This window comes from Carcharhinus amblyrhynchos, chromosome 9 (genome assembly GCF_965287045.1).
Source record: "Carcharhinus amblyrhynchos chromosome 9, sCarAmb.v2.hapA, whole genome shotgun sequence".
In the NCBI taxonomy this organism is placed as follows: Eukaryota; Metazoa; Chordata; class Chondrichthyes; order Carcharhiniformes; family Carcharhinidae; genus Carcharhinus; species Carcharhinus amblyrhynchos.
Window position 1 is genome coordinate 110,247,761 of NC_137332.1, and position 23,581 is coordinate 110,271,341.

Genomic DNA, 23,581 nt, shown 5'->3' on the forward strand with positions numbered 1-23,581 from the left:
TGAAGAAAGCATAGTTCTAAAACAAAGTAACTCCCTAATTGCCCTGGCAGGGGCGAGCTGCCTTCTTGAACGGCTGTGGTGTGGGTACATCCCGCGGTGCTGTTGGTTTGGAACTGCCCCTCTGAAGTAGCCACTGGGCTCAAGGGCATTAATTAGTGAGTGATAAGTATTGGCCACGAAATGAATTCAGAGAGAGAGAAAAAAACAACTCTTGTCTTTCAGGCAAAGCAGTCAGAAGGTGGCGTTGTCCGTGTTCCCTGTCTATTCTCTTTATTTTAAAATGCTGTGACTCCCTCTCTTTTGTAAATACCAGAGGCGCGATCGGTCAAGGCTTACACCTCACTCGCTCCCGTTATCTGAGTGTGTAAAACTTCGTCTCAGCGGGCGAAAAAGCGGTAGAGACAAAGAAAAGGAGGGTAAGACCAGAAGAGAGGGAGAAAGCGGGGGGGGGAAAAAAAAGACGAGTTGAGAACAAGAGGAAAAATCAGAGAAGAGGATTTGATGCGAAGAAAGCGATTTGAGGACACGACAGAGGCCCCCTTGTTACCCAAGGAGAGGTTGGAATTATGATTGAGTGAAGAAAATTGGGAATCCGCCTAAACTTAAATCGGATTTGAGGGCGGGGGGACGATCCAACTGGCGAAAGACGGATTTATATGTTTAAATAATTTGGGGGAGGTAGCAGAGAGAGGGTGTAAAACAAAAGCAAATCTCCCCCTTTCTTTTTAAATAAAGTATAATCCGGGACTGGGAAGGAGGATTGTCAGACGGAGCTGGGTTATTGTGGAAAGCGGGTTAAAGTGGGATTGGGAGGATCCCAGCAAGAAAGACACAGGATTTTTCAGATTCATCTTCATGTACCTTTCAGATCAAAGCAGATCACTGGGATAAGGTGGGTCGGGGAGTACTCGGAATAGACAGAGGTGGAGGCGATAGAGAGAGAGGCAATTTCAAATACATAGAGTTAAAGAGGCAACTGGAGAGAGTTAAACAGGGGCAATTGGAGATAAAGGGAGTTAAGCGGAGCAATTGGAGAGTGAGTTAAGCGGGGGGTAATTGGGGAGTGAGTTAAGTGGGGGCAATTGGAGCGAGGGTTAAGCAGGGGGCAATTGGAGCGAGGGTTAAGCAGGGGGCAATTGGAGCGAGGGTTAAGCAGGGGGCAATTGGAGCGAGGGTTAAGCAGGGGGCAATTGGAGCGAGGGTTAAGCAGGGGGCAATTGGGGAGAGGGTTAAGCAGGGGGCAATTGGGGAGAGGGTTAAGCAGGGGGCAATTGGGGAGTGAGTTAAGCAGGGGGCAATTGGGGAGAGGGTTAAGTGGGGGCAATTGGGGAGAGGGTTAAGTGGGGGCAATTGGGGAGTGAGTTAAGCAGGGGGCAATTGGAGCGAGGGTTAAGCAGGGGGCAATTGGGGAGAGGGTTAAGCAGGGGGCAATTGGGGAGAGGGTTAAGTGGGGGCAATTGGGGAGTGAGTTAAGCAGGGGGCAATTGGAGCGAGGGTTAAGCAGGGGGCAATTGGGGAGAGGGTTAAGCAGGGGGCAATTGGAGCGAGGGTTAAGCAGGGGGCAATTGGGGAGAGGGTTAAGCAGGGGGCAGTTGGGGAGAGGGTTAAGCAGGGGGCAATTGGGGAGAGGGTTAAGCAGGGGGCAATTGGGGAGAGGGTTAAGCAGGGGGCAATTGGGGAGAGGGTTAAGCAGGGGGCAATTGGGGAGAGGGTTAAGCAGGGGGCAATTGGGGAGAGGGTTAAGCAGGGGGCAGTTGGAGCGAATTGAACATTGATACAGAACTATCGAGTTAAACGGGAAGGTGGATACAGAGATAATTAGTTAGGGGGTAAGGAGATATTTAAGACCAAAACACAAACAAATTAATCCATTGAAGTAAATCAAATTCAAAGTGAAACGGATCAGGTCAATTTGTGTTTTGCAACAACATTCAGAGGAGTGAGTCTGGATCCCAGCTCCCGGGAAAAGGCGGATTATCCTCCGGGAATCATGTCATCCTTCGGGAAATACACTCACGCCATCGTCCGGGGTATCCCGGCCACAGCGGGACAGAGGGATCAGGAGGAGAAGCGGGTGTCAGAGCTGGACACGGCCAAACTTCAGCGGCAGCTGGGGGTGTACACCGGGATCCTGCGGCAGAAACTGGGTTTACAGGTGATCGAGCTGCCAGCCACCGAGGAAGCCGGACACCCTCACAGCCTGTGTGTGGAGGATATCGTGGTGGTTCAGGGAGACACTGCACTCATCACCCGGCCCGGGGACCCCAACAGGAGGAAAGAGGTGAGACACACAGCTCAGGGCACACGTAGAGTCCCTACCCCTCCTGCCCTCTCTGCCCCCACCTCCTGCCCCTCACTGCCCCCACACCCCCAATCCCCTGTCCCCCCCTGTCTCCCTGGCCCCCACGCACTGCACCCTGCTGCACTGCCCCCTCGCCCACTGCCACCCTGCCCCCTGCCCTCCCATCCCCTGCCTCTCACTGCCCCCAGATCCCCCCCCCCAACCCCCTGTCCCTCCCTGTCTCCTTGCCCCCCACCCACTGCACCTCGGTGCACTGCCCTCTTGCCCACTGCCACTGCACTGCCCTCTTGCCCACTGCCTGCCCCTTGCCCCTTCCTGCCCCCTGCCCCCTGCCCCCCCCACCCTCTGCCTCTCACTGTCCCTCCCAGGCCCCCTGCGTGCCCCCACACCCCCCCATCCCATCTGTGCCCCCAACCCCTCTCCCATCCCCTGCCCCCCCTACCCCCTACCCCCTGCACCTCCCCCCCCCCCCACCCTTCGTGCCCTGCCCTCTTTTCCCCCTCCACTTTTCTGGCATTTACATTTTTCATTTCTGCTCTAATATTCTTAGTTTTTCACTCCCCCTTCTCTCTGTTTTTTTTCTTCTGGAATTGTTACTCCCACTTCTGGAGGGGTCTCTTAAGCTGCTTGACTCTTCAAAGAGTTAACAATTCTGTTACTCCTATCTCTGAGAGCCAAGTTTGAGGCTTGTGTTCTGTAAAAATCCAGTGCCGGTCATTTTCGACAGTATTGTACCAGATTGCACCACCCTGACCAGTCTACTGTGATTCCAGTGTTGTTGGGATGTTCTAGTCTGTTGTTCCTCTCTTTCCACTGTCGCTGGTAACTTGTGCTAGATTCACAGTTTCAAGATTCCTCCACTTGTTCACCCAGGTGGATACTCTGTACGTGTATGAGAAACCAAGACAGCAACCCTACAATGTGAGGAAACAGAAATTAGCCTAATCCTACTATCGACAATTTGATAAAATATATTTGATTTGATTTATTATTGTTGCATGTATTGGGATACAGTGAAAAGTATTATTTCTTGCACAGTATATAGACAAAGCATGCCGTTCATTGAGAACACGAGAGAGGGAAAGGAGAGAGTGCAGAATGTAGTGTTACAGTCATAGCTAGTGTGTAGAGAAAGATCAACTTAATATATGAGAGGTGCATTCAAAAGTCTGACGGCAGCAGGGAAGAAGCTGTCTTGGTACGTGACCTCAGTCTTTTGTATCTTTTTCCCAACGGAAAAAGATGGAAGAGAGAATGTCTGGGGTGCGTAGGGTGCTTAATTATGCTTGATTGGGCCAGCATGATACCATGCAGGGCATCTCTGGGGCATGGCTGACTCTTGGTGTTCTGGTGGGCAGTTGTGGCACCTTAATCCTTAGCCTTAAGCGCTCTGGTCTCTGCCTCTTTCAAAGCTTGAAAGATGAGCCTTCACCTTAACGGCTATGGTGGGCCTTCTCACCCAGAGAACCTTGCTGCACTAGGTTTGTTTTATGTTCGTCCTCCTCGTCCACTCCTTCCCACAGTAGGTGGCACAGCGGTTAGCACTGTTGCCTCTCAGCGCCAGGCACCTGGGTTCAATTCAGGCCTCGGGTGACAGTGTGGAGTTCGCACATTCTCCCAGTGTCTGCATGGGTTTCCTCCCACAGTCCAAAGACGTGTGGGTTAGATCGATTGGCCATGCTAAATTTCCCATTAGTGTCGGAGGATTAGTTTATTTATTAGTGTCGCAAGTAGGCTTACATTAACACTGCAATGAAGTTACTGTGAAAATGTCTTAGTCGTCACACTCTGACGCCTTTCGAGGGAGAATTTAGCGACCTCAGCAGCACATCTTTCGCAGAGTAAATACATAGTGTTACGGGCATAGGGCCTGGGTGGGATTGTTGTCGGTGCAGACTCGATGGGCTGAATGGCCTCCTTCTGCACTGCAGAGATTTTACTTCTCTGATTCTTCTAATGGGCCTTGCTTGCTCTCTGATTCGTTCCACAGGTGTTGGCTCCCTGCTGGGTGTGTGGGACTATTAGCTGAAATTTCCTTTTTGGATTCGCAAGGAAGAATGGGCCTGTGCAGATGGTCTGGTGTCCTGCCAGATATAGACTGGGCAGGCTGCATAGTGAACAGTTGTTAGTCTGTGGAACTCATTCCCCCCCCCCCGAGCACAATGAGGATAGGGCCACAGAACATCTTTCTAAAGCTGAGTTAGAATTTTTTTTTCAAAGGTGTGAAACTTGTCTGTGTTACTGCCCAAAGAGACTTGGGTGTGCTTGTACAAAGTACACAAAGTATTGAGTGTAAGAGTTGAAATGTTATGGTGAGGTTGTATAAGACATTGGTGATGCCAGATTTAGAATATTGTGTGCAATTTTGGTCACCTAATTACAGGAAGGATATTAATAAGTTTGAAAGGGTGCAGAGAAGGATATTGTCGGGACTTGAGAAACTGAGTTACAGAGAAAGGTTGAACTGGTTAGGACTTTATTTACTGGAGTGTAGAAGAATGAGAGGAGATTTGAAGAGGTGTATAAAATTATGATGGATATAGATAAAGGGAATGCAAGCAGGCTTTTTCCACTTAGGCTAAGGGAGAAAAAAACTAGAGGACATGGGTTAAGGGTGAAGGGTGAAAAGTTTAAAGGGAATATTAGGGGGAGACTTCTTCACGCAGAGAGTGGTGGAATGAGCTGCCAGATGAAGTGGTGAAAGTGGGCTCACTTTTAACACTTGGACAGGTACATGGATGAGAGGGGTGTGGAGGGATATTTTGGTCGCCGTACTTACGCAAGGATATTTTGGCCTTGAAGGGAGTGCAGAGGAGGTTTACTAGGCTGATGCCGGAGTTGAGGGGCTTGAGCTATGAGGAGAGGCTGAATAAACTAGGCTTGTACTCGTTAGAGTTTAGAAGAATGAGGGGAGATCTCATTGAGATGTATAAGATGATGAATGGGATGGATAGGATAGAGGTGGAGAGACTCTTCCCGCTCAGAAAGGACAGTAGGACTAGGGGGCACAGCCTCAAGATAAAGGGGGGGCTGTTTAGAACGGAGTTGAGGAGGAACTTCTTCACTCAAAGGGTGGTGAATCTCTGGAATTCTCTGCCCGTTGAAGTGGTGGAGGTTACCTTGCTAAATATTTTTAAGACGCGGGTTGATGGGTTTTTGATAAGAGAGGGGATTAAGGGTTATGGGGAGAGGGCGGGAATGTGGAATTGAGCCACGACAGATCAGCCATGATCTTATAGAATGGCGGGGCAGGCTCGAAGGGCTAGATGGCCGACTCCTGCTCCTATTTCTTATGTTCTTATGATATTGTCCAGGTGCAGTGGGACTAGGCAGAAAAATGGTTCTGCACAGCCAAGAAGGGCCAAAAGGCCTGTTTCTGTGCTGTGATGTTCTACGGTTCCATGTTCTATGGAATGCAGAAAGTCAGCTAGCAATTAAGGTGGCAACTGACATAGAAGTAGGAGTGGTTCATTTGGCTCTTCGAGCCTGCTCCTCCATTCATTTTGATCATAGCTGATCATCAAATTCAATATCCTGACCACTTCTTCCACACCCCCACCCCCCCCTCCCCCCCCATAACCCTTGAACCATTTAGCCCCAAGAGCTATATCTAATTTCTCCTTGAAATATTTGGACCTCAACTACTTTCTGTGGGAGTGAATTCCACACATTCACCACTCTCTGGATGAAGAAATTTCTCCTCACCTCAGTCCTACCCCTTTCATCTTGTTGGCCTTTATTGCAAGGGGGAAGTTGTTTAAAAAAAGTCTTGCTACGTTGGCTACAGTAAGAAGCCACACAACACCAGGTTAAAGTCCAACAGGTTTATTTGGAATCATGAGCTTTCGGAGCACTGCTCCTTCTTCGAGTGTGTGGAGAGGTAGGTTTCTCAAACACAGCAAAAAGACAAAAATATAATTGCAAAGTAGTTAGAATGCGAGTCTTTACAGGTAACCAAGTCATTACAGATACACACAGCGCGAGTGGAGGGAGGGATAATTACAGATTAAAGAGGTGTGAATTGTCTCAAGCCAGAACAGTTTGTAGGATTTTGCAAGCCCAGGCCAAATATTGGGGGTTACACGTAGTGTGACGTGAGCCCAAGATCCCAGTTGAGGCCGTCTTCATGTGTGCAGGACTTGGCTATCAGTTTCTGCTTGGCCATTCTGCGTTGTCTTGAAGGCCGCCTTGGAGAGTGCTTACCCGAAGAACACTCCCCACATCACGGTTGTACAAGGTGAGACCACACCTGGAGTACCGTGTGCAGTTTTGGTCACCAAAATTGAAGGAAAGATGGATACTTGTGTTGGAGGTGGTACAGCGAAAGCTCTATAAATTGGTTCACGGTTGGTGGGGTGGGGGGTGGGGTGTGGTTTGTCCTATGATGTGAAGATGAGTAAATCAGGCTTAAATCCTCTGGAATTTCAAAGAATAAAAGGCAATATTATTGGAACCAAAGACTCTGACAGGGCTTGTAAAGGGAGAGGTTGAGATTGTTTTACTGATCGGGGAATCTAAAACGCGGGGCTATGTTCTCAGGATAAAGGTCAAATCATACAGGATAGAGATGAGAAATTATTTCATTCGAAGTGTTGTAACCTTTGGAATTCTCTCTACCCACCCTCTGGGGGGGTTGTAGATGCCTCATCAATTTCTAAATGGGAAAAGGCTTTGGAAATCTGAAACACAGAGGCGCTTGGGACTGCTGGTTCAAGACTCTTATAAGGTTAACATGCAGTTCCAATTGGCAGTTAGGAAGGCAAAATCAATGATAGCATTCATTTCGAGAAGGCTAGAAGACAAGGGCAGAGAGTGTGCAAGGCTCTGGTCAGACCCCATTTGGAATATTGTGAGCAGTTTTGGGCCCCATATCTAAGGAAGGTCGTGTTGGCTTTGGAGGGAGTCCGCAGGAGGTTCACAAGAATGATTCCAGGAATGAAAGGCTTGTCATATGAGGAGCGGTTGAAGAACCTGGGTCTCTACTTGATGGAGTTAAAAGAATGAGGGGGAGAGGGATCGAATTGAAACTCACAGAATAGTGAGAGACCTAGAAAGAGGAGAGGATGTTTCCACTAGTGGGAGAGACTAGAACTTGAGGGCACAACCTCAAGCCAAAGGGACAATCCTTTAAAACAGAGATGAGGAGGAATTTCTTTAGCCAGAGGGTGGTGAATCTGTGTAGCTCATTGCCACAGAAGAGTGTGGAGGCCAGGTCATTGAGTGTCTTTAAGACAGAGATAGATAGGTTCTTGATCAGTAAGAGGATCAAGGGTTATGGGGAGAAAGCAGGAGAATGGGGATTAGAAAATTATCAGCCATGATTGAATGATGGCGCAGACTCAATGGGCCGAATGGCCTAATTCTTGTCCCTATATCTTGTGGTCATTGCCTATCACAGCCTTAAATGTATTCTGGTGTTTGGTCTCTCAGGGAATGGAGAGCGGGTGGGGGGGGAGTAGAGTTAAAATTGAAAGCTAACGCAGGTTCGACAGGCTGTGTGGTCCCTCCCGCTCTTAGTTCTTGTGCAGCACCAGACTAGGGAGCGAGTGTCAGTGGCTGTAATGTGATCCTTTGATAAGATGCACTGTAACTCTTGGCTTCAACAGGATCTTCCAAGGCTGCTATCTCTTAGAAGGACGTGGGGGTAAACCAGCCCAAGGACAATAGATGTTGGTCTTGCCAGTGACAGTCACCTCACATCAAGGAATGATTTTAAAAAAAACACCCTTTTTTTTAATCTTTCTGAAGCTCTCTTTAAAACCAACCTAACTTGTGTACAATCTTTTCACACTGCCCTTTACTTGGCACCCAGTTTTGTCAGCTAACACCTGCCTAAGCACTCAGATTGCTGTTTTACACGTTATTTAAAAAAAATTCTATGAATACCTACTTGTTGGAAATGGGATGGAGGCTTCAATGCTGAATCTGCTTTTCACATATCTCGTTGTTTCAAATGCTATTCCGCAGAGTTCAGTGTTGGGACCTTTGCTGGTTTGTGTCTATATATTAGCGATTTGGGTGTGAACAGAGGGACACGATTGGAAAAATCATAGAATCCCTACAGTTCAGGGAGGAGGCCATTTGGCCCATCGACCACAATCCCACCCAGTCCCTATCCCCGTAACCCCACCTGTTTACCCTGCTAATCCCCCTGATAGTAGGGTCAATTTTAGCGTGGCCAATCAACCTAACGTGCACATCTTTGGAGTGTGGGAGCAAACCGGAGCACCCGGAGGAAACCCACGCAGACACAGGGGAGAAAGTGCCAACTCAGCACAGACAAGTGACCAAGCCAGGAATTGAACCTGGGTCCTTGGTGCTGTGTAGAGGATAGCTATAATCTGTAAAATGACATGGATGGGTTTGTGGAGTGGGTGGTAAAGTGGCAGATGGATTTTTAAAAATTTATTAGTGTCACAAGTAGGCTGACATTAACACTGCAATGAAGTTGGTGAGAAAATCCCCTATTTGCCACACTCCAGCGCCTGCTCGGCTACGCTTTGGGAGAATTTAGCACCCTAACCAGCGCCTCTTTTGGACTGTGGGAGGAAACCGGAGGAAACTCACACAGACATGGGGGAGAACGTGCAGATTCCTCACGGACAGTTACCCAAGCCGGGAGTCGAACCCAGATCCCTGGTGCTGTGAGGCACCACTATGCCACCGTAACACTGAGCAGTATGAGGCAATGTGTTTTGGGAGATCAAACAGTTACAGGGAATGCACAATAATTGAGAATGTATCCTAAGAAGGATAGATGAAATGAGAGATCTTGGTGTACACAGGTCCCTAAAGGCAGCAGTTCAAGCAGATAAGGTTGTAAAGGAGGCATATGGAATGCTCTTCTTTCAGTGGCAGAGGCACAGAATATAAAAGTAAGGATATAATTTTTGGAATTGTTATAAAATGCTGGTGGAGCCACAGCTAGGGTATTGCGTGCAGTTCTGGTCACCACGTTACAGGAAGGGTGTAATCGCTCTGGAGCGAGTGCAGAGGAGGTTTACAAGAATATTGGCAAGTCTAAAATAGTACGGAGAGATTGGATAGGGGATATTTTCCTTGGAACAAAGAGGGCTGAGGCGTGACTTGATGGACAAAATTATGAGGGGACGAGAGAGAGAGAGAGTGGACAGGACAAAATTGTTTCCCTGGATGGAGAGTTCTAGAACGGGGCAACATGGATTAAAGATAATTGGCAGTAGGTGTAGAGCGGATCCGGGTTTGATTCCCGTTTTTTTTTGAGTAGAGGGTGGGTGTCTGGAATTCGCTTTTTGAGTGGAGGCAGAGACCCTAAACTCTTTTAAAAATTACCTGAGTGCTCTTAGCTACAGGGAAATGGGCCAGGCATAGGAAGGTGGGATTAGAAATGGCAATTGGTTGTCTTTGGACTGGCATTGTCAAGATGGGCTGAATGGCCTCCTTCCATAATTTTTCTATACTTCTGAACAAGGAGTAGGTACTTTCAACTATTTGCACTTGAAAAGGCAAATGGGATACTTGCCTTTATCAATCGAGGCATAGATACAAAAGCAGGAAAGTCATAGATCTTTGGTGAGACCACAGCTGGTGTGCAGTTCTGGTTGCCACATTATTGTAAGGATGTGATGGCACTGGAGGGGGTGCAGAGGAAATGCTGCCTGGGATGGAACATTTAATTATGAAGAGAGGTTGGGTAGGATTGGGTTGTTTTCACTGAAGCAGAGAAGACTGGGGGATGACCTGATCGATGTGTACAGATTACGGGAGACGTGGACAGAGTGGATAAGGAGAGCTGTTCTCCTTAGTTCGGTCATGAGGGAACATGGATTCAAGATGAGGAACAGGAGGTTTCGGGAGGGGAATGTGAGGAAAATCCTTTTTACCCAGAGGGTGGTGATGGTCTGAAATGCGCTGCTCGGGAGGGTGATAGAGGCCTCGCAACCTTTATGTAGCGCCTGGATGAGCACTCGGCACATCATAACATTCAGGGCTACGGGCCAAGTGCCGGCAGATGGCATTAGGTGGGAGGTCAGTCGTTTCGCGTATATCAGTGCAGACTTGATGGGCTGAAGGGCCTCTTCTGCGCTGTGCGATTTTTGTGAACCTGCTCCACCATTCAATTAGATCATAGCTGTTAACTCCAGCTAAATGTGAGGCGCTTCTGTAAACTTAACGCTCTCTCCTAATGAATGGGTCAAAGTTCACAAGTGTATATTATCCGGCAGGGCTGCTGGGTGATCAGGAGCCCTGGCTTACACCAGGATTAAAATTATTGACCTTCCCGATCCTCTGACATCTGGTGGCCTTGCCCGAGAAGTTTGAAAAACAGGATTGTCTATTTCTGGAGCGGAGTGGAAAGATGCTGAGAGTCTCTCTTCCACCTCCCCCAATATCCTGAGTGAAATAGTAGCTGAAAGCCGACAATGCTAAACGGTTGGTGGCAAAATTGGATTGTATGTTGGGGAGCAATAAATTGAACAGAATGTCAGAACCTATTAATCTTCATGTAAGCTCCGACTGGGTACCCTTTTAATATCTACGAACTAGCTGCTCGGTTGATCTAACTGATGGCCGTCGGCACTTATTAAACGTTACAGAGCGACCTCAATTTGGAGAGATGTTAAGAAACCCTCCCTTTATAATATGGAACAAACTGCAAAGAACAGGGATGCTAACTTAATGAATAAATGAGAGTCCAAAAACTGTTTACTCACCAAGAGTACTGAAGGATACGGAGTCTCTGTGGGAAAATGGAATCGGAATACAAGCCCAGTGTTAGACTGAGGGGGTGACCTGATCAAAGTGTACGAGGGGCATGGACAGAGTGATAGGGAGCAACTGTTTCCCCCTTAGTTGAAGGGTCAGTTACGAGGGGACGCGAGTTCGAGATGAAGGGTGGAAGATTTAAGGGGGGGGATTTGAGGCAAAACTTTATTACTCAGAGGGTGGTGAGGGTCTGGAATGCGCTGCCTGGGAGGGTGGTGGAGGCGGGATGCCTCACGTCCTTTTAAAAAGCGCCTGGATGAGCACTCGGCACGTCGTAACATTCAGGGCTATGGGCCAAGTGCTGGCAAGTAGGATTAGGTGGGCAGGTCAGTAGTGTCGGTGCAGGCTGAATGGCCTCTTCTGCACTGTAGGATTCTGTGATCTGCTTGAATGTGGGAAGAGGTTTGAGGGGCTGAATGGCCTCCTTTCTACACATTCTTGCCGCATGCTGATTAAATTTGACCTTTTGTTCCAATTTATTGGCCTCCTTGCACAGTGCGGGGATTCATTTGGCCCATCGACTCTGCGCTGACTGTCTAACAGAGTATCTTACCCAGATCCTCTCTCCAGCCCTATCCCCGTAACTTCACACAATTTTCCATGGCTAATCTAACTAACCCTATGTGTCTTGAGACACGTAGGGGCAATGCACTATGACCAATCCACCTAACCTGGTTCTACGTTCTATGTTCCTGCTCCTATTTTCTGTGTTTCTACAGCTCTTGGGGGGTTGAGGCAATCAGGGTGATGAGTAGCCATGGTCCAAATGAATGGCGGAGCAGGCTCGAAGGGCCAAATGGCCTACTCCTGCTTCTATTTTCTATGTGGCCTGCACATCCTTGGAGTGTGGGAGGAAACCGGAGCATCCTCACGCAGAGAATGTGCAAACTCCACACTCACAAGACCAGAATTGAACCCGGCGCTGTGATGCAGCAGTGCTAACCACTGTGCCACCGTGCCATTGTTTGTAGTTTCTCTCCTGATTTGTCCCAGGAGAGTGTGCACCTTGCAAACGTGGACGCTTCGTTTGCTCTGAGGTTCTTTGGGTGTGTCTCCTGCAGAAGCTTGTGCGTTTTACCAGTGCGGCTGCATTTTATTTCACCAGTAATGAAACAAGTGAACTCTTAAGGGAGTGACTCACCTGCGAATGTGGGGAGGGGTGTGCAAGCAGACACAAGTGGAGAGGTGCGTGCACGTTTTATTTTAACGTGGGAAATGGGTGTCGCTAGCTGAGCCAGCATTTATTGCCCATCCCTCGGTTGCCTGAAGGCAGTTGAGAGCTAACCACATTGTTGTGGTTCTGGAGTCACCTGCAGGCTAGACTGGATAAGGATGGCAGATTTCCTTCTCTAAAGGTGAACCAGATGGGTTTTTCCAACAATCGACAATGCTTTCACGATCATCAGTAGATCCTTAATTCCAGATATATTTTATTGAATTCAAATTCCAGCCAGTTGCTGAGGTGGGAATCGAACCCGGATCCCCAGAACATGAGCTAAATTCCTGGATTAATAGTCTAGCGACAGTATCACAAGGCCGTCACCTCCCGATCAATATAGATCTTACTGAAGGATGTATGAATAAAAGTGGACCTTGACAGGAAAGGCGAATGCCTTTTGCTCCCAGTACCCACTCCTTAGATTTTATTTACATCAAGATTCATGGTGTGAGATAGTAAAGATTCCTTAGGAAGATTATGCAACATGTTGCCATAACTGTGAGATAATCACCAATTCAGGAGAAACATCTTCACCCAGAGTATAATCACGCTGTGGAAATTGCTACCACAAAGGGTAGAACTGTAAGTCAGTAAACTTGTTCTAACCTGTTTTCCGCACTGTTTGAAAGTTTCTGTGGTCACAAATTATTAGGGCGGTTAATAGTGAAGAAGAAGGTTGGAGGTTACTGGAAGGTAGAGATGGGTGGGTCGAGCAGCGGCAGACGGTATTTAACCCCGATAAGTGTGAACTGAAGCACTTTGGAAAAAGGAACAAGACAAGGCAGTATTTAACGAATGGCAGGACGCTAGGAAGCTTGGAGGAACATCTGGATTTTGGGGGCACTTGTTCAGAGATCCCTGAGGGTGGCAGCGCAGGTAAATAGTATAGTTGAAAAGGCGTATTGGACACCTATTTTAACAGTCATTGCATAGAGCATAAGAGCAAGGAGGTAATGTTGCCATTGGATAGAACATTGATTTGGCCACAATACTGTGTACTGTTCTGGTCACCTCACTATAGGAAGGATGTGATTGCTGTAGAGAGGGTACAGAGTGATTTCACCAGAATATAGAAATCATAGAAACCCTACAGTGCAGAAGGAGGCCATTTGGCCCATCAAGTCTGCACTGACAACAATCCCTCTTCAGGCCCTTTCCCCACAATCCCACACATTTATCCCCCTCACCTGGACAAGATACTGGGCAAGACGACAGCTCAGTGACTATCGCTGATTGCTGTGCAGACACATGGATTTGGGCCGGTGTCTGTGGGAGTTTGCGCATTCTCCCCGTGCTTGCGTGGGTTTTCTCCGGGTGCACCGGTTTCCTCCCACACCCCAAAGATGTGCTGTTAGGCTGATTGGCAGGAATAAATTGTCCCTAAATCAGTTTTCCCTCAATCTGGATGGCCATAAAACATTAGATAGGGGTCATGGGTAGAGAGGTGGTCTTGAGATGGCAGCGTGGGCTCGTTGGGCCGAAGGGCCTGTTTCCCGGGCTGATTTTGTTACATAAGAACATAAGAAATAGGAGCAGGAGTAGGCCATCTGGCCCTTCGAGCCTGCCCTGCCATTCAATAAGATCATGGCTGATCTGTCGTGGCTCAGTTCCACATTCCCGCCCGCCCTCTCCCCATAACCCTTAATCCCCTCTCTTATCAAAAAACCCATCAACCCGCGAGTTAAAAATATTTAGCGAGGTAGCCTCCACCACCTCAATGGGCAGAGAATTCCAGAGATTCACCACCCTTTGAGTGAAGAAGTTCCTCCTCAACTCCGTTCTAAACCGCCCCCCCTTTATCTTGAGGCTGTGCCCCCTAGTCCTACTGTCCTTTCTGAGCGGGAAGAGTCTCTCCACCTCTATCCTATCCATCCCATTCATCATCTTATATGTCTCAATGAGATCTCCCCTCATTCTTCTAAACTCTAACGAGTACAAGCCTAGTTTATTCAGCCTCTCTTCATAGCTCAACCCCCTCAACTCCGGCATCAGCCTAGTAAACCTCCTCTGCACTCCCTCCAAGGCCAAAATATCCTTGTGTAAGTAAGTTCAGTCATGAGGGAGCGAGGGTGGGGAAACAGGAGATGATGAAGGGGCTTGAGATAAGGATTTTTCACACAGAGGGTGTTGGGAATCTGGAATGCACTGCCTGGGGAGGTAGTGGAGGCTGGAAACTTTACAACCTCTTAAAAAAAAATTTGGTTGAGTTCTTGAAATATCATAACATCCAAAACTGCACACAGTACTCCAGCTGCGGCCTCACCAGTGCCCTATACAGCCACAGCAAGACCTCCCTACTTTTATATTCAATCCCCCTCGCTATGAAGGCCAGCATCCCATTCGCCTTCCTGACCACCTGTTCCTAACATCCCGGGATGCTATGGGCAATTTAGCACGGCCAATCAACCTAACCCACACACCTTTGGACTGTGGGAGGAGGCCAGAGTACTGAAGGGAACCCACACAGACACGGGGAGAATGTGCAAACTCCACACAGACAGTGGACTCGAGCCGAGAATTGAACCCAGGTCCCTGGAGCTGTGAAGCAACAGTGCTAACCATTGTGCTACCCATTGCCATATTGGCTGGGATGAAGCATTTGAGTTACAAGGAGAGACTAGATAGGCCTGGATTGTTTTCTTTAGAGCACAGAAGGGTGGGGTGGGAGAGGGGAACGTGGTTGAGGTGTAGACGATTGAGGGGCATGGACAGAGTGCATTGGGAATGGCTATTCCCCTTGATTGAGGGTTCAGTCATGAGGGAGCGAGGGTGGGGAAACAGGAGATGATGAAGGGGCTTGAGATAAGGATTTTTCACACAGAGGGTGTTGGGAATCTGGAATGCACTGCCTGGGGAGGTAGTGGAGGCTGGAAACTTTACAACCTCTTTTTAAAAAAAAAAATTTGGTTGAGTTCTTGAAATATCATAACATTCAAAGATATGGGACAAGCGCAGGAAAATGGGATTAGTGCGCCTTTAGTGATAATTGTTGTTGGTGCGAATTCAAGGAGTCGCAGGGCCTTTACCGCGCTGTACAAATTTATGACTACGACGAAATGTGAAGCATCTGGACTGCGGGGAGAGCTGTGGGTGGGGACTAACCATAAACGTGGGGGTTCAGGATTTCAAAATTAAAAAACTACCTATCGGTTCATTGGCTTTTTTATTGTCCAGAACAGGAATCGGGCTTGTAAGGTTGGTCAATTAGGCCACGTCCACTGTTAAAGAAACGAAAAGGATAGAAAGGAGCCTCACAGCGGTTAATGCTGAGTCAGAGCCATCGCTGCCCTGGATTTCGCCCCCCCCCCCCCCCCCCCCCCCCCAAAATTCTGTCCTGAGAAGCCCAATATGCACAGACGGAGACCACCTGCCCCATCGAGTCCATACTGGCTCTCTGTCGAGCAAACCAGTCTGCGCCACACTCTCCCTGTAGCCTAGCAAGTTTTTTTTTACTCAATGCCCATCCAACTTTTCTTTTGAAATGATTTGAATAGCTGAGGCCAATGAAATAGCTGCATTGAAAAGGACGGTAGAATCCCTACAGTGCAGAACAAAGCTATTCGGCTCATCCAGTCTGCACCGACCCTCTGTTACAGCATCTTACCCAAGCCCTATCTCCGTAACCCCACACGTTTTAAGCCGGCTAATCCTCTCCATGCATTTACCCTGCTAATTCCTGCAACCTACACATCTTGGGACACAAAGGGGCAAGTTAGAGTGGCCAATCCACCTAACCTGCACATCTTTTGACTGTGGGAGGAAACTGGAGCACCTGGAGGAAACCCACTCAGAGAACTCTGCAAACTCCATACAGGTAGACACCCAAGCCAGGAATTGAACCCAGATCCCTGGTGCTGTGAGGGAAGTGGTTTTCTCCCACAGTCCAAAGATGTGTGGGTTAGGTTGATTGACCATGATCCTAGTGTCAGGAGGATTTGCAGGGTGAATGTATGGTGTTATGGGAATAAGGTCTGGGTGTGATTGTGGTTGGCGCTAACCACTCTGTCACCGTGCCACCCCAGATGTTAGGGAGAAAGGAATAGAATCATAGAAACCTTATAGTGCAGAAGGACACTATTCAGCCCATCGAGTCTGCACCAACAACAATCCCATCCAGGCCCTATCCCAATAACCTCTCACATTTACCCCGCTAATCCCTCTAACCTACACATCCCGGGACACAAAGGGGAAATTTAGCATTCCCAATGCACCTAATCCGCACATCTTTGCTCTGGGGAGCACCTGGAGGAAACCTACGCAGACATGGGGAGAATGTGCGCACAGGTAGTGACCCAAGCCGGGAATTGAACCCGGGTCCCTGGAGCTGTGAGGCAACGGTGCTAACCATTGTGCCACCAAAGGTTATGTCAACGGGACTGGATGAAGGGTGTGCAGTGTAAATGCCAGCAGTTCGGGCACACAATCTGTTTGCGTTTTCTCCACTCTGTGAAGAGGGAATGAACAGAAGTTGGCATTTTCTCATCCTCTAATTGACGGGACAAAACAGTTCCATGGTTTACGATGCTGTGAGGGAGAGAGTGAGACATTCTGTCACCCGTTTACTGTTGAATGAAAGCTTTTGATTTCACTTGGGACTGAGTAATGCGATTTTGCCTGGAGTTGTTTCCCTTGAAAGACTTGGATCTGATTGTGGTCACGATCTCCTACAGAGTTCTCTTGTGTTCTCGAGGGTCGTCTTCTTCCTCCCTCTCTGCCTGGGGTCAGGAGTGCAGTGAATTATTATTTCGCTGCTGTTCAACCATTGGCTCTGAGCCAGAATCTGGTTGAGCAGGAGTCTCGATTCACATGGCTGGGCATTCATGCCAGCTTCAGAAATGGGCAGTGAAGGGCTCTTACCCATACCACCTCTCCGCCGCCCTTAACCAAACCAGCCAACTCCTCCAGCGTGCATCAGAAGGAACCTGATTTTTTGCTACTTAAACCAAGTTGCTGAGGGAGAATCTTCTTCCTATTGAATGCCCAAACGGTAAAGACGAAACATAGAAACATATAAAAACTAGAAGCAGGCGTCGGCCACTCAGCCTTATGATCCTACTCAACCACTCATTTTGATCATCGGATTCAATATCCTGATTTCCCTCTCCTTCACCTCTCATATCATAGTATCCTACAGTGCAGAAAGAGGCCCTTCAGCCCATCGAGACTGTACCGAACACAATCCCACCCAGGTCCTACCCCCATACCCCTATGTATTTTACCCATTAATCCCTCTAACATCTCGGGGCACTAAGGGGCAATTTCTTAGCATGACCAATCAACCTAACCCGCACATCTTTGGACTGGGGGAGGAAACCGGAGCACCCGGAGGAAACCCACGCAGACACGAGGAGAATGTGCAAACTCCAATATCCCTTTAGCCCCAAGAGCTGTATCTAATTTCTTCTTGAAAACACACAATATTTTGTCCTCCACTGTATTCTTTGGTACTGAATTCTACACATTCACCATCTTCTGGATGAAGAAATTTCTCCCCACCTTCGTTCTAAAAGGTTTACACCTTATCTTCAAGCCCTTGGTTCTGGACTCCCCCACCATTGGGAACATTCTTTCTGAATCCACCACGTCTAGCCCTTTCTAATGGGAATTATTCACAAACACCATTAGTTGTTCAGGAAGAGATTAGAATCATAGAATTCGTTAGAGTTTAGAAGAATGAGGGGAGATCTCACTGAGACGTATAAGATGATGAATGGGATGGATAGGATAGAGGTGGAGAGACTCTTCCCGCTTAGAAAGGACAGTAGGACTAGGGGGCACAGCCTCAAGATATAGGGGGGGGCGGTTTAGAACGGAGTTGAGGAGGAACTTCTTCACTCAAAGGGTGGTGAATCTCTGGAATTCTCTGCCCGTTGAAGTGGTGGAGGCTGCCTTGCTAAATATATTTAAGACGCGGGTTGATGGGTTTTTGATAAGAGAGGGGATTAAGGGTTATTGGGAGAGGGCGGGAATGTGGAGCTGAGCCACGACAGATCAGCCATGATCTTATTGAATGGCGGGGCAGGCTCGAAGGGCTAGATGGCCTACTCCTGCTCCTATTTCTTATGTTCTTATGTAATTCCTACAGTGCAGAAGGAGGCCATTTGGCCCATCAGGTCTGTACCAACTCTCCGACAGAGCATCTTCACAGGCCCACCCTCCTGCCCGTAACCCCAAGTATTCACTAATCCCCCTAACCTACACATCTTTGGACACCTACGGCAATTTAGCATTGCTAATCCGTCTCACCGGCTCATCTTTTGAGTGTGGGAGGTAACTGGAGCATCCAAGAGAAACCCACGCAGACACGAGAAGAATTAGATAGACAATCACCCAAAGCTGGAATTGAACCTGGATCCCTGGCACTGTGAGGCAGCAGTGCCACTCCTTTCTCTGCTGTGGCACCTTTTTGATTTATGAGCCCACAATGCCTCCTGTGGAAGGAGTTTGCATGTGGTGTATCATAGGGGTTTTGCAGTATGAGAAGAAGCCATTTGGCCCCACACACCCATGCTAGTGTTTACACTCCAAACCAGTCTCCTCCCGCCTTGCTTCATCTCGACCAATCAAAAGCTCCTTCTATTTCTTTCTTCCTCATGTTAGTTGAATTTCCCCCAAAACACATCCCTGTAATTTGCCCCAAATACTCCAGGAAGTTGCAAGCTCTGAGACAAAGATTCACCCAGTTTTATGAGTGACATCCTTATATCGAAGGCCCCTATTTTTTTTTTGGACTCCTCCAAAAGCGGACACGCCTTCACGATATCCACCCCTCCAAACCCATGTTCGTAACTTTAAGGAACTGCATCTGGTCACCCATCTGCTTCCCTCTCGCGCCCGAGACAATTAAGGCTTTCCAATTTAGTTTGACCTCTGATCTTGCACTCTGTGACCTTTGCAATCTATCATTGGAAGAGTACATCTGGCACATTGGAAATCAAAACAAAACTGGAAATATTTAAGTGTCTGACAGAAAGGGAGCGGCCCACTCTCTTTGGGGCCTACATTTGGATTGAGGCCTGTTGGAGGGCTTTCTGTCCAAGTATCATACTGACTGTTTCTAACATTTTTAATCAGGGTAGCGCTGTGATGCTATTATTAAATCTAAAATTTTTCTTCGAAACACAGTAACTGTCTCCCCTTCTGGAAATCTCGCCAGCTGTGGTCAGCACTGCTACCCCACGGTGCCAGAGACCCGGGTTCGAATTCAGCCTTCGGTGACTATCTGTGTGGAGCTTGCTCATTCTCCTCATGTTTTCGTAGGTTTCCTTCGGGTGCTCTGATTTCCTCCCACAGTCCAAAGATGGGCGGGTTAGGTTGATTGATGATATGCTAAATCATAGAATCATACAGTGCAGAAGAGGCCCTTCAGCCCATCGAGTCTGCACCAACACATTAGAAACACCTGAACTCCCATGGGGAGATCTCATTGAGACGTATAAGATGATGAATGGGATGGATAGGATAGAGGTGGAGAGACTCTTCCTGCTCAGAAAGGACAGTAGGACTAGGGGGCACAGCCTCAAGATAAAGGGGGTCAGTTTAGAACGGAGTTGAGGAGGAACTTCTTCACTCAAAGGGTGGTGAATCTCTGGAATTCTCTGCCCGTTGAAGTGGTGGAGGCTACCTTGCTAAATATTTTTAAGACACGGGTTGATGGGTTTTTGATAAGAGAGGGGATTAAGGGTTATGGGGAGAGGGCGGGAATGTGGAACTGAGCCACGACAGATCAGCCATGATCTTATTGAATGGCGGGGCAGGCTCGAAGGGCCAGATGGCCTACTCCTGCTCCTATTTCTTATGTTCTTATGATGTGGAGATGCTGGCATTGGACTGGGGTGGGCACATTAAGGAGTCTCTCAACACTAGGTCAAAGTCCAACAAGTTTATTTGGAATCACAAACTTTCGGAGTCACTCACCTGATGATGTAGCAGTTCTCTGAAAGCTCTTGATTCCAAATAAACCTGTTTAACCTGGCATTGCGAGACTTCCTACCATCCCTTTAATATAGTGACCACAGTACTCCATCTGTGGCCTCGCCAAAGTGCTATACAACTCCAACACCTTGGTCCTATCCTCATGGCATTTAGCCAAGCTGGTCCCCCTGACACTAAGGGGCAATTTAGCATGGCCAATCCACCTATAACCTGCACATCTTTGGATAGTGGGAGGAAACCGGAGCACCTCGAAGAAACCCACACAGTGACCCAAGCTGGGAATTGAACCCGAGTCCCTGGCGTCAGTGTTAACCACTGTGGCACCATGCCACCCTAAAGAGTTGTCCTTTTACTTCGAGGCAGTGCCCTCAGATTTTTGCCTCTCCCTAATGGAAATGTAAACAAGAAAGATGTGAACATCCGCAGTTGTACCCGTTAGATTTTTTTTTTCTTCTTTTTGTTTATTCCCTTGTCACGGAATGTTCCAGACTGCAGCCACGCAGCTGCTTTTCATAAGGCCGGAGAGTCCAGGGGCCGGGGAGAGATCAAAAGCATTCGGCACCGTGTGTGGCAGAGCTGAGGTCGTGCCCCTTCCGTTCGCTCTGTGAAAGTGGCCATCCGGAACTCCCCGGCCCCGGCAGCACCATCGACGATAGACTTGCATTTATGTAGCGCCGTTCTATTCACACCTCCTGCGGGTGTCTTGACGTATTTCGCAGCCAGCGAACTGCTTCTGAAGTGTAGTTATCTCTAAGAAAGGTGGTAGCCAATACACACACACACACACACGCACACAGCAATGTGATAATGACCGTACCTGTTTCTGATTGAAGGATTAATATTGGCCAGGAGACTGGAGTAACTATCCCTTCTCCTCTTCAGCACGGTGGCACAGTGGTTAGCGCTGCTGCCTCACAGCGCCAGGGTCCCGGGTTCGATTCCCGGCTTGGGTCACTGTCTGAGTGGAGTCTGCACGTTCTCTCCCGTGTCTGTGTGGGTTTCCTCTGGGTGCTCCAGTTGATCATATCCCTACTGTACGGAACATAAGAACATAAAGGAGGCCATTCGGCCCATTGACTCTGCATCAACAATCCCACCCAGGCTCTATTCCCATAATCCCCCTGACACGGGGGTCAATTTAGCATAGCCAATCTACCTAACCCGCACATCTTTGGACTGTGGGAGGAAACTGAGGCATCCGGAGGAAACCCATGCAGAGACGGAGAAAATGTGCAAACTCCATGTACTCACCTGAGGCCGGGAATCGAACCTGCGTCCCTGCTACCCACTGCGCCACCAAAAATTGGAGGTTAGGGGGATTGGCCATGCTAAATTGCCCCTTAGTGTCCCAAAATGTGTAGGTCAGATGGATTAGCCGTGGGAAATGGGTTGAGGAGGAGGGGGCCTGGGTAAGATACTCTGTCAGAGAGCCAGTGTAGACTCAACGGGCCAAATGGCCTCTTCTGAACTGGAGCGATTCTTCTACCTCACCCCAACGGGGATGTCAGACCGGCTATTTGGCTAATAGGGGCACACTTCCCACGCAGGGTAAATATATGGGGTTACGAGGATAGGGCCAGGATGGGATTGAAGTCAGTGCAGACTCGATGGGCTGAATGGCCTCCTTCTGCACTGTAGGGATTCTAAGAATTATTATTAATTACTTGTGCTCAAGACCAGGGATGGGATTTGAACCCCTGTGATGCCCACTGACTGACTCCCCGGACTCTTGGAGAAGGTGGCAACGTCATTTAATTTATTATTGTCACACAGATTCATAGAACCTGAGAGGGCATGGGATCCAAGGGCCTTTGGCCTTGTGGATTCAGAATTGGCTTGCCTGCAGAAGGCAGAGAGTGGTTGTGGATGGGGCTTTTTCTGAATGGAGGTCAGTCACCAGCGGAGTGCCTCAAGGATCTGTTCTAGGACCCTTGTTGTTTGTCATTTTCATAAATGACCTGGATGAGGAAGTGGAGGGATGGGTAAGTAAGTTCGCTGATGACACTAAGGTCGGTGGTGTTGTGGATGGTCTGGAAGGATGGCAAAAGTTGCAGCAGGACATAGATAGGATGCAGGACTGGGCGGAGAAGTGGCAGATGGACTTCAACGCGGATAAATGTGTAGTCGTCCATTTTGGCAGAACCAACAGGATGAACGAGTACACTATCAAGGGCAGAAGTCTGAGTAGTGTTGAAGAGCAGAAGGATCTTGGGGTCCGGGTCCACAGGACTCTTAAATCGGCCTCGCAGGTGGAGGAGGTGGTCAAGAAGGCGTATGGTGTACTGGCCTTCATTAATCGAGGGATTGAGTTTAGGAGTCGGGAGGTAATGCTGCAACTTTATAAGACCCTTGTCAGGCCTCATTTAGAGTATTGTGTGCAGTTCTGGTCGCCTCACTATAGGAAAGATGTAGACGCTATTGAGAGGGTACAGAGGAGATTTACAAGGATGTTGCCTGGACTGGGAGGCATGCCTTATGAAGATAGGTTGAGGGAGCTGGGACTCTTTTCCCTGGAGAGACGAAGGTTGAGAGGCGACCTGATAGAAGTTTACAAAATGTTGAGAGGAATAGATAGGGTGGACTCTCAGAGGCTATTTCCCCGGGTTGAAATGGTTGCTACGAGAGGACACAGATTTAAGGTGCAAGGAGGGAAGTTCAGAAGTGATGTTAGGGGTAAGTTTTTCACTCAGAGGGTGGTGAGTGAATGGAATCGGCTGCCGTCAGTGGTGGTGGAGGCGAACTCGCTGGGGTCTTTTAAAAGACTTCTGGATGAGTATATGGGGTTGAATGAGATTGAGGGTTATAGATAGGTCTGTAGGTTGGTAGGTGTTGATGTGATCGGCGCAACTCGTGGGCCGAAGGGCCTGTTTGTGCTGTAGTGTTCTATGTAACCTCTAGAGTAGAGAAGGAGGCCATTTGGCCCATCGCATCTGCACTGACCACAATCCCACCCAGGCCCTATTCCCATAACCTTCATTTACCCTGCTAATCCCCCTGACACTAGGGTCAATTTAGCACGGCCAATTAACCTAACCCACACACTTCTGGGTGGTGGATGGAAAGCAGGGAACCTGGAGGAAACCCACACAGACACAGTGACCTTAGGCTGGAATTGAACCCGGGTCCCTGGCGCTGTGAGGCAGCAGTGCCAGCCGCTGTGCCACCCTCCTGTAGCCCAGTACATTCCTGGGTGGAATGTATTGGGATCTAGTGAAAAATATTGTTTCTTGCGCGCTGTGTGCAGTTTTGGGCGCCGCACTTACGCAAGGATATTTTGGCCTTGGAGGGAGTGCAGAAGAGGTTTACTAGGCTGATGCCGGAGTTGAGGGGGTTGAGCTATGAGGAGAGGCTGAATAAACTTGGCTTGTACTCGTTAGAGT

At 48.5% G+C, this 23,581-nt stretch overlaps 1 protein-coding gene across 2 annotated transcripts in view; it reads left to right on the plus strand.

Annotated features, from left to right (window-relative positions):
• The first annotated feature begins 319 nt into the window (after positions 1–319).
• The window catches only part of LOC145348550 (N(G),N(G)-dimethylarginine dimethylaminohydrolase 1-like), an 85,282-nt gene continuing 62,020 nt past the window's right edge, over positions 320–23,581 (plus strand). The window contains exons 1-2 of one of the 2 annotated variants that reach the window (XM_080196740.1): positions 320–416; positions 1,936–2,281. In XM_080196740.1, coding sequence (XP_080052866.1) covers positions 1,991–2,281 — 291 coding nt within the window. In that variant the 5' untranslated portion in view covers positions 320–416; positions 1,936–1,990. Of the gene's footprint in view, positions 417–1,767; positions 2,282–23,581 lie in introns of those variants that run through there. The other variant, XM_080196739.1, reaches the window with a different exon arrangement.